General features: G+C 33.2%; 1 protein-coding gene and 1 pseudogene across 4 annotated transcripts in view; both read right to left on the minus strand.

The window, feature by feature from the left end:
* On the minus strand, positions 1-1062 carry LOC139773496 (uncharacterized; annotated as a pseudogene).
* Positions 1063-10827: 9765 nt separating this feature from the next.
* LOC139773479 (zwei Ig domain protein zig-8) overlaps positions 10828-12311 on the minus strand; it is a 113284-nt gene continuing 111800 nt past the window's right edge. For all 4 annotated transcript variants that reach the window (XM_071707937.1, XM_071707934.1, XM_071707935.1 and 1 more), the window contains exon 8: positions 10828-11900. In XM_071707937.1, coding sequence (XP_071564038.1) covers positions 11764-11900 — 137 coding nt within the window. In that variant the 3' untranslated portion in view covers positions 10828-11763. The remainder of the gene's footprint in view (positions 11901-12311) is intronic.

A 12311-nucleotide genomic window follows, 5' to 3' on the forward strand; every position in this document is an offset into this window, starting at 1 on the left:
CTGTAATATAGTTTATTCGTTATTATTATGGAATGTTATTTTACTTAAAAAATTAGAGAATGTTAATACGTACAAAATTAGATAATGTATTAAACACAGATCATCAGCATATTAATTGAAATTCTTTGATAAAAAATCAAAATATCTGTAATCATTTATATAAACATCAGACATTTCTAAAACTCAAGAGACAACTCCAACGAGCTCATTATTGACAATGAGAGGTCCACCATCATCACCCTAGAAAAAGTGTGACAACGAATTTTTAATTGACAATTTATAGCAGTAAATGACGAAACAGTGTGAAATAATTAGAAAATTTTGTCTTTAAAAACGCTGATGTATTTACTAATGTTTCTTTGTAAAAACTGTATGCATACTTAATGTTTGCGAGATGCATTATGCATTACATGCATAAGACAAAAAGTAAGTATAAAAGTAACTTACTTGACAAGCACCCTTCCCAACTCTTTCCAACGTATATATCTGATCTTCATTGGTGCGTGGATTTATGATGTAATCACTCAGGCAGCGCGATTGGCTCAAGACGTTCACCCTAAGCCATTTAAGTATTGGCGAGTGATCGGCCCAATTATTTTGGTTTTTCCCCATCCACTTACGATACCGTGTTTATCGCCGTTAATATAATCTTTACTTGCTAAAGGAACTGGACTTTGTCGTTTATCTTGATCGGTTTTTTCAGCTACGCAAACAAACAATTTTGTGACATGAGTTGAATAAAATAGGACTAACCAAGATTGTTTCCTTTATATGATACTTTTCTTGTTCTAGACACTTATTGAGCTTGAACTTATGGTGATCATAGCGATATCATCCTTCCATCTCTCTTTTACCAGTATTTGGATGTTTTTGAATACGTTTGATGTCGTACTTCTCACCGTCCGCTGCCAGATTGATGATTCCGCTTACGAAAAAACCACAAATTAAATAATTCGATAAGTTAAATAGAAGGATGTAGAATATAAAAATACATTGATACAGAAATATAATAAAATAACAGAAAAAAAGGATAAAATAAACAATACATAAATGAGTCAGAAAAAAACATTAAACTCAATATTGAATATTGCTTATATGTGTCACACAACTTGTGCTTTCATTATCTGATTAATGGAGAAATATCTGCACATTGGGCTAACTCAGATATTAATTGAAAACAGCTGAGTATCTGTTGATGCCCGAAATAATTAGGAAATCAGATACACAGATACTGAATTATACCGCAATACCAGCCAGGATCTAGATGCTAGAATAATAATTGGAACACTATTCGATTAAATTTGACTCGATTATTTAAATAATTTTTATATCTCATTTTCTAAATGACTTAGATTAAGCAGACGGAAATAAAATACAGGGTATATGTAGATAATTAAAAATTTTAGAACCATTTCTAATTTCAATTAACAGGAACATGTATTATTTATTTGAATATTTTGCTTTTCTCTCTCAAGAGAAAGAATAATGATCTTTTAGAAGCAATCTAATGAAAATAAAAATGCAAATATTTTAAGAATATAAAAACATTTTTGTACATCACTGTGAATAAATAATAAAATTGTGGATTAATAATAAAATTTTGTTAGTTAAAAGAATTACATACCATGTCATTTGTATAGGAAACGTCATCCACACTAAGCAGCAGCAAGGATGTGTATATACTACTAATAATGCTACCTCCGCAAATGCGTTCACCGTAAGATTGAAGGGAGACTTGATATTTAAATTGACCTATGTCCTATTGTATAGCTGTATCGCTGTATCACCACCGACGATCCGTTCACGCTCATCGCAGTAAGCTTCTTTAAGTAATAATTAAGATTGAAACTGTCTATTATTTTGTTTGATAATATTTTATATTGAAACAAATAAAAATATTCACATTATTATAAAAATATATACATATTTAAAAGATTCATTATTAAAAAATACACGTTGAAAATAAATTTTGTCAAGTTTTATTTTGTTGAAATTAACAGACAAAATCTTCTATACATATTATTTACATATTTGTGCGTTACTGCCATGGCTTTGGTTACTTATGCTGGGCGATGACAGCCACAGCGAACAGAATAGTTAACTTCATCATCTTTGCTGTCGCAAATCAAATCCAGATCGAGTTACAAACTGGATAGTTGTGAATTATTAGATCTGTTACATCTTGAATTATTGTCCAGTATTACGATTAATTTTCTTGTAATTGCGCATAGATGTAGAATACATCGATACAATTGTTTAGTCTAACTAGATTACTAAGCACCATTTATTATCATAGAAAATCGCCCTTTTATATCTATTTATTATTCAATTAAATATAAAAAATAAAAATTATTTTGTTAATTAGTTCTAAGTTAGAAGAAATTGAAAACACAGAATTCGCAAAGAAATGCATATTGATTTCGCAACATATAAAAGTAGACTGATTTAACAGCCGCGTGTAAACATTGATTTTTATGTATTATAAATAATGCTAATGTATTAAAAATTATTTGTGAATTTTCAACCAGTATTTCATATTTGGCATAAAAATATCATAAAAAAGAATTGTAATTTGAGATGTCGTAAACAGTAATTAAAAACAATATTTCCGAATTATAAAGAGCAAGAACCAAAATGTATTAAGAATATATTTCATCTCAATTATTTATCACAATTAAGAATTTAATTGACTATACTGGCAATGATTATAATCGTCGTGACAAATCGTCACCGAATTTCGACCAAGGATTCTGGTCATTCTAAAGTTGATGTAATTTTTAGATGCTTATAATATAAGGATCTTAATTAAATAATTAAATTTATTGCGAAAAATATTACCTCAATTATTTATATTTAATTAGTCTTTATATATTATTATTTACTACATATTGTACATTGATTTGATATATAATTGCTATTGTTGATAAAATTATGGTCTGATTCTGTGTAGGTACTTGTATGCGTGGATTTTGAGATAATTATTATTCAACACAGTAGAAAAAAAGTAATATTATAGTTGATGAATAAAGATTATAAAATCAGTTATTCCGTGGTGATTCCATCAAAATATTATTTTATTTTCTTGTAGTAAAACGTACCGTCAATACGTTATAAGTTTTAAAAATATCTATTGTTTGTTTCAAACAGTTTTCAGTTTTAGTTTGATGGTAGAAGAACATTGACATTTATTGACAACAACTCGTTATTGACGTGCAAACGAAACTCAATAAACCAAGTCGATATTTGGCTTATATGTTTGAATATTTTGTGTACAACATGACCCGTGCGTGTTGCCATAAGCGCAAAAAAAATAATTGCATTGAATTATTTTTATTTACAGCGGGGCATAGAAATAAAATTCTACTTTTTATAAATAACCTAAAAGTGAAAAAATTGAATGAATTTATTTTGCGAGCAGTATATATATTATAACAACGATGAATTTCAATGATTGACTAATGAATACCTACTGTTAAAAGTCGATCAAAACAATCTATGTGACATACAAATCGAAATGCAGGTTGTTTCAACCAAACATATTCCGAATGCAAATTTAAGCAAACTCCAATGTAAATTTGTTGAAACTGTATACCATTAAAATGTACATATATTTCAATTAAATTTGCACCGACGGTCAGTGATTGATCAATTTATAATCGCTAAGTCCATTTTTTACAGACTCAATTAAAAACGGACATGTGTCTTAATTAAATGGATATTCATTATTCATCATACATATGCACATATCTGTATAATACAAACGAAAATATAATTGTACCAGTTTTTAATTAAATATGTTTTTTTATATATTTTATATTCACCTACATAATATTTATAAATACAATTTGTTGGAGTAGTTGTAAAAATACGTAATCAATTATTTAACAAATGATGAGTGATATGCCTCGATAAATGGCTATAAATATTAAAATGTCTATGTAGGATTTTAATAAAAAATTTTTTCTAGAGACTGAAGATATTTTACTTGTTTTTAATATGTATGCTAAAATTGAAGAGCATAGACTTAAAAAATATTAATTAATATGCGCTACAATATTCCGAATTAAAAGTATGTAAACGCATAAAATATTTCTCGGCAGAACTGAATGTGACTAGTGCATTCCACTGCCAATGTCTTTATATTATCGCGTCTTAATTTCGTGGGATCGATATTCGACGTGATTACGCCGGGTATATAATTGTGTACCGCGTTGCTTCGTGATGGCAAATTTACGCAACACTCATTAAACAACTTCTTATCGATTTTTTGAATACTCACAAACACAGATTTCTTGAATTTCGCGATACAGCTAGTAATATTTGCACGCAAGGCATAAAAATTATGCAAATGTATAAATTATACCACGTTTGAATTATTTCTTTATTTTTGATTCAACCAGATTGTTAATCTTTTTATTCATTTCAGTATTAATACCTACTGCATGTGTTTTGAAAATAATGTTTTAAAAAAAGTGAGACAGAGGAAGCCTATAAGTTTATTTAATCGTTAGCACTTCATAAATTTACTCCGTAGCTTGGTAAAGTAATCGGTAGTGTGAAAAGAGTCTATAATCTAAAAAAATCGCCCATTAACCTATTAATGTAGCCGTTAACAATTTAATTTACCGCAGCACTCTACGTTCAAGATTATATACCTAATACTCTAAGACGATAATAAGACGCATCCGCGCTGTAGAAAAGCTTTCTGCAGATTAATTATATAGTTTAAATGCATTAAAACCGAATATCTTAAATAATAAAATAAATGTTAATTATATTATTGATTATTTATTAGTAGGTTTACTTCATTACGTTTAACTTGTATGAAATAGAAGTTTTAAGATAAAATACGGATGCGTAAAAATCACACTATATTGTATTGTTGTAGCTAATGAAAGTTCGCATTTCCAGCTCGACAGTATCCCTCGCGATAAACTTGACGTTCGTAAATATTTTAACTGGTTCCAGCTTTTCGTGGCAATTTGCGTGAAAAGGGACGCTAAAAGCGAGGTTGAACGCGCTATTGGGAAGGTACATTCGTTTGGCCGGTCCGTTGTTTATCCGAAGCAACAAAGTTGAATTGTCCGTTAACAAAGCAAGATTGCAAACACTTTTTACGGAAAAGCGGCCTCTTTTTTTGTTTGAGTCACGCACAGAGGCGGGTCTGCAAAAATTAGCCACCGTTTGTCTATCCGGGCTATCGAAACCTCTCGATAGCCCCCGCGTGCGCCCGTGCCGTGTCGATGTACGAAAACAAAGCGATTTTTGGAAGAAAAAAAAGAACAAATGGTACATACAAAATGTGTCCAAAAAATCAACTGCATTAAATGATTGAATCAAGCGCAAAAAAAATGTACGATGCAGATGCGTGCCATTTATAAAATTCCATATGCGTATGCTTCGCCATGTCGAGCCGTGAGTTTAACCGTGTATTTCATTCTGAAATTTCGGTATTATTATGTACTTTAATACGGTATTGTGCATCGGTGCTCGCAGGATTTAAACGTATCAATATGTTTTGCGGTTTCAATAGTGCTTCAAGCAATTCAATTAATGCACGCGTATTGGTACGAGCATGGACAATATCTCGTTCTAATTTCAGTACAATGAATACAAAATATCCTGATTTTTAGCGGCTTTTGTTTCAACTATTATTTTCTCGCAGTTATATCTCTCCAGTCTGTAGTAGAACTTTTTCAAATGAAATTAAATACAAAATTTTATGCTGTTCATTACATCATTTATTTATTGTAGAATTAACTTTTTGGTTAAACTTGGTGAAATAATTTCTCATTTACAGTCCTAATTAATCGCTTTTGGTGTTTTGTATCTATAATTATGATTACTTGAACTTATGTTTTTATAGGCAAATTCAATAAACACATTTTGAATGTATATTTCAATTGAGATTGAGTGATAGAGGGAATGGCAGTACGAAATATATATAGTTGCCCGTATGAAATCTCACGAGTCGCCTGAAACAGAAACTCAAAGCTATGTCTTCCAGGATTAGCTTTATCCAAGTGCCTCCGCTGTATCGCGGTATAAGCAAATATGACGTCACGAATATCAAGTTGACTCTCAAGATCCCGTGTATTGAATCACATCAAGTTTCAAGACTGATCTCTCACTTAAATTTGTAAGCGGAGAAACGCGACGGTAAATATACACAAGTCTTAAGTAAATACCACTAAATAATTAACTAGATACATTTTACGGCCGGATACGGAACTAACTTAATAATTCAATATTTCCTGGAATATTTAATAAAAGTAATCGACTCGATAGTCGCGTGGAGAGCAATCACGATCGGGGCTGATCTTTAATTTGAGCGCAGGTGAAAGACGGGAAAGAGTGGAAGATACGTGAAATTTATCGTCGGTGGACGATGCCCACTAACGAATGTGTCCCAACGGAGTAGAACGGGTGGACAATGCAGTTTTCCAATTTTCATCCCCCCACCCCTGGCGGGGCATTCGAGCCCCTGTTCGACCTGACCAGGCTAGCGCTCCCCGCGCGCGTGCTCTCATCCTTTATCATCCGCTACCCGAACAATCATAAAGCATGTTGATTCACGGTCCGCCGTAAATTTACTGTTATTTTATTCTTGTTTTAGCGTCGCTTAAGCGGCACTTTTAACGATCCCCGACGTGGCCGGGCTCGAATTGCATCGTGTGCCTCGTTAGACGCGAGATCCGTCCGTCCGTCGCGCTCGTTGACTTTTCTGTCTGTCGCGTGACGTCCACCGACATCCGCCGATTTAATTGCGCGTCGCGGGATCTAATTAATTGATACATCCACCCACGAGTTTCTTTTTATGCGGCAGGAATTATTTGTCTTCCCATGTACGAGAACGTTTAAGTTTAAATAATACACTTCGCGTATTACGAATGCTTTTCACACGCGACATATTAATTGATCAGACCGATATTGCGTTCTTCTGTTGCTACGATTTTGAATTTTGTAAAAATTTAGGTTTTTTTCAAAGAAGAAATTGTACGTAGCGCTGTAACATTAGAAATTTCAAGCACGCAAATGTTGTAATTTGGATCTGAATACACGCCGGACGTTACGTTGACGCGACTGGCCGAGTTTTACACAGTTCGCATCACCTTTACTACGGGGTGACAGTTATATACGATTACACTGAGAGAAAAGCTGAACCGGTATTCGTTCCGGCGACGGTGAGCAAGTAGGAGGGGATGGCTGAGACAGGAGTCTCGTCCGGGAAGAGTTACTACCGCTGCTACCAGTGCTCCTGTCCGAACTTGAAAAATAATTCAGCACGAAGTAATGTCCTGAATATAAAATGCGCATAGGACGCGTCAATTTCAAAATAGGTAGAAGTCTGGACGGGAAACAGCCGCTCGCCGCATTTTTATTTATAGATTCGGCACAGTTTGAATGTAAGTGAAATTACAATCTTCGTAAGAAACTTGCGAAAAAGGCTCGAGCGTCAAAATTGAAGATATAAAATTAAATATCCATTATCTTGCATTATATTCATTCTTCATATTTTTTTATTTTTTTATATTTCATTAATATTAATTCAATATTAATTAAATATGAAAAGATAAGAGATATGAAGAGTATTAGCAGAACCAATTTGTTTGCACATTAAATTGCTTTCATCATTTGTAAATCTTGTAAATTTTGTAATACTAATCAATTTATCCCTTAAAAGATCAATATCTCTACGATTTAAATAAGAGACTTAATTATTTTGAGAATCATTAAGTCTGAAATGCACACTCAATAGTAAAAGACATGCGTAGATATGCCGTCACGTTCAGTAGTAAAGTAAGAGTATAGTTGCGGCGTGAAGTACAGTAATAAAGAGCTCTTTTGCTCTTTACGACGCCTTTAAACCATACAACCGTAAAATTGTCAGATACTAGTATTACGTTAAGCATAAAATATAGCTTGCTTTCTTGACAATAAGTATTTAGAAATAAACAAATTTTGTTATATCTAAATTAAGAATTATTTTTGAAATATGAAATAACACGTAATTGAATTTCGATCATGAGTAATGTAACAGTCGTAACGTCTGTTACATGGAAAAGATGTAATGTAATTATGTGTATATTGCATATACATATTAAAAAAGCATCCCAGGTAGCAAGGTGACGTCTATTTAACGTCATTTTTTGATCATGTTCTGACGATTGCGACGTTATGAAATGACGTCAAAGTGCCGTAAAAATGACGTACTTTTGTCTCATCTCCGTGACGTCATATATTGACGTCACTGATACGTAATTAATGATGTCGCTGGGACGAAATAAAAGTACGTCAGATTTTGAACATTTGGACGTCATCTTGGAATGGCAGTCACAAGACTGACCATAAAATGTCGTCAAATAGACGACAACTTTTTAATCTACATTATTTTTTATGAAATTAAAATGTTAAAATGTCCACTTGATAAACGTTTATAAAAAAACGTTTTTTTCTTTATCTATAAAAAAAAACCGCTTTTATAACTGTTTCTTTACGTATCATGTGCATATAGCCACCGCTCTCTCAAGGCGGTCACCTATCCTAGTACAGTACCGCGCCCGTGTTGCTTGACTTCGATGATCCAGTGAACAGTGAACAGTGATCTTCTGACCCTGATGCTTCCTTAGTAACTGTACTTGTCTATAACAAGTACATCTTTAAAGTGTTCAAAAATCTTGTAATGATATCTTCTTGATAGCTATATAACACTGCATGAAATAGTTATCATCGTCTTATAAACGTCCATTATTAGTCGCCGACGTCATAGACCAAAAATGACTAAAAATAGACGTCATTATGTCGATGTCGTCTTCTGACGTCACTTTGCTACTTGGGTTGGGTACTGGTCTACAAACTGACGAACCAGATACGTCGTGTTAAAGTCAGTCAACTAACATCTTTTATTAGTCTAAAGTCTGACGTCTCAGGTACGTCGTGTTAAAGTCAGTTAACTAACATCTTTTATTAGTCTAAAGTCTGACGTCTCAGATACGTCGTGTTAAAGTCAGTCAACTAACATCTTTTATTAGTCTAAAGTCTGACGTCTCAGGTACGTCGTATTAACGTCAGTTAACTAACATCTTTTATTAGTCTAAAGTCTGACGTCTCAGGTACGTCGTATTAATGTCAGTTAACTAACATCATTTATTGGTCTATAATCTGACGAACCAGGAACGTCGTATTAAAGTGATTTAACTAACGTCTTTTATTAGTCTAAAGTCTGACGTCTCAGGTACGTCGTATTAACGTCAGTTAACTAACATCTTTTATTAGTCTAAAGTCTGACGAACCAGGAACGTCGTATTAAAGTGATTTAACTAACGTCTTTTATTGGTCGAAATTCTGACGTCTCAGATACGTCGTACAATAGATAAATAACTAACGTCATTAAATGGGCACTAATCTAACGTTACTTGGACGTTATAGTTTGGTTAAATTGTCGAAGTGTTTTTATGGTTATACAAATGACGTCAATGGTACGTTATAATGAGGTCATTCTACGATTAGTTATTATTTCGTCAAAAAAGTCACGACATTTATACGTCTTAAGTTGGTAAAATGACGTCGTACCCAAAAAATGACGAATTATTGACGTCATATTAACGTCACCTTGCTACCTGGGATGGTTAATGCATTTGTTGTTCTGTTTCTTTAGTCGTCCTTTCTTGTCGTGCAGGCAATTCACCTTTATGATCAAATATGTAATCATGCCTGTCACCCTGTGACTTTTTGCCCATCTTATTTGTAATTCATAACACATCAAAGCGCTACCGCCGTGAGAAAGAGAGAGAGCGAGAGAGAGCTAACGGCATAGTGCCGGTGGAATTGCGAATTTAAGAAGAATTATGTCTTCAGAATTCACGATGCATGACAAGAGAAATTGCTATAACACACGCACGTTCCCGCATTTGACAAATTCGAGTATGCGGCATGATTTTCTTTTACATAACTTGGAATAAACATGAATAAGCGAACATCGTCTTATTTGATATTTATAAGAGAGGCTGAAGCATAATTCAGCCGGTGATTATATAATCTGAATTTATTTCGCGCGATACGTAAATCAAATAAGAATTGATTGCATGTACATATGTTATCTATATAAAATAATTCTTATGTAACAATTTTATATAAAATTCTTTATGTTGAAAAAAATAATTTTGCAAAATAATATAAAAATGTGAAAAAATATGTATTAAATTAAGTTTTAAAATGTAACACATGTTTGTCCTTGTTTATTTTGTATAGTATAAAAATATATATTTAAATATATGTCGAAATATATATCTTAATTTGTGCAATGATTTTATATGTAGGTATTACATATTGCCTATATTTCCATAATATTACCAATAGGAAATTATTTTCGTTTCTTTCCGGTACATATAACTCCATGAATATAAACAAAAAATGAACATTATAATAAAATTATTAAAATCAATACTTACCTTATTTTGCTGCGACAATCTGACGACAGTTTTTTAGTTATTTATATGTAAGGAACACTGACAAAGAATGCAACATACTATTGTAGACACACTTATACGCCGGAATTTCATGAAATTCATGACGCATTCTCCTCGACCCTTCGAAGGAAAGGATATAGCACGATACACAATATCAAATTACCTCCGCATCCTTTGGCGCTGCGTGGCCGCTTTAATCCCATTGACTTTAAGAGCTGCGTTCAAAGAAACACCGTGAATTGCGAGAGAGCACAGCGAAAAGAACGTTCCGGGACATTGAGATCAAATGGAGTATCGCAGGTCATTTAATGAATTATTTGCGCACGAAACTAAATTTAAGAGACAGCATGCGAGGAAACTTGTGCAAAGGACGTTTTATTTTTGTTCCTATTTGCGTGAAATTCTTTCAAAAAAACCTACCTCATTTTATATATGCACAATCGGAGAACTGAATGAACATACTAAATTTATTGTCTTAATTAATGAGAAAAAATCGGGGCTTTTAAAGCACGGCCGGCGGAAAAGATTTATGCACTTATCACATTTTCTATTATTTTACAAGTACAGTGATTCTCTAGTCTAATATATTACGGCAAAGAAATATTACATTACATACGAACCAACTTGGCGTTTATACTCTTTCCCATGTAAAATTGTTGCAACAAAAACTAGTTTTGTATGTATATGATCATTACCTATAATAAATATCTACAAAAATCTGTCATAGAATCTACTTATTGATCATCTTGCTGTAACCAACTTCTCAGTTAGAGCAATTCATAATTTCCACATACATTCTTTAGAATCTAGCCAATTATAATTATTCTTCATCAACATTCTCTGTTACATATAAAAACAGATTAACGTTAACTTCTTAAACACGTTGATATTATATTATTTACCCTATTTCCCTTGATTGCATTATGCACTAACCAGTTATATTATATATTTAATAGCCCAATTTATCAATCATGATATAATTATGCTCTACGATTTATATAACATTTTTAAGATATTTCCCGAACTAAATCAAACTTTCCGTAACTTTATTTGTACGTATTTGCAATTATCGCAGAAGATAAATTCGAGCCCTCCAAATAGCTCTTATCGCAAACAATTTTTAAATTGTGTAATCTCTTCATCTGGTATATCATATAACGCGCTTTATAAATATGTTTCCTAGGATCTATAAAAGTTTATCTTTACAAATCTAAATTCGCTTGGTCGCATTTTAGGTACATTTCAACGTTGGGAACGGCAAGAAATAAGCGTGAAATACTGTCGGGTGTGTGCGCTAGAGCAAGAAAGTTTGGCTGTTGCGCGCGAGTATTAGAAACCACGAAAACGGAAGCAGAAGTCCGGGCCAGTGCCTGACGTCACTTCCGGAGGAGACGTATCCGGCGTCACGTTGCATGGCTTCCGTGCGTTCCCCTGTAACAGAAAGGCAAAAAAAAAAGGAGAGAATCAAGTGTCAGTGCTACACTCGTCAGCCGTCCCTTGTATCGCGCACGTAATCGTATATGAATATTTACGAGTGCGGTATCAAATTAACGCGGGTTTCACGCGATATCATCTAATGAGCGTCACGTCGGCGGGAAACGCTTCGCATGGGCAGACGTTGAAAAATTGCCGTTTTAGGATATTGAATCTGGATATCACGCGCCGGAAATCTTGATACTTTTTTGAGAATAATGACACCACCCACACTCGTAAATCAATGTCGCTTCAAGATTACGAAGATTATGGGTTTCCTCGTGTTACAAGGGGATCCATTAATTATTGCGTTGTTTGAGGCATGTCGATACGCGTCTCTCTGTCGTTTCTTTATTCTTCGCTATTTAA

Source organism: Temnothorax nylanderi, unplaced genomic scaffold, assembly GCF_030848795.1.
Source record: "Temnothorax nylanderi isolate EJ_2023f unplaced genomic scaffold, tnyl_v1.0 TNYL_tig0062_pilon, whole genome shotgun sequence".
Taxonomy (NCBI): Eukaryota; Metazoa; Arthropoda; class Insecta; order Hymenoptera; family Formicidae; genus Temnothorax; species Temnothorax nylanderi.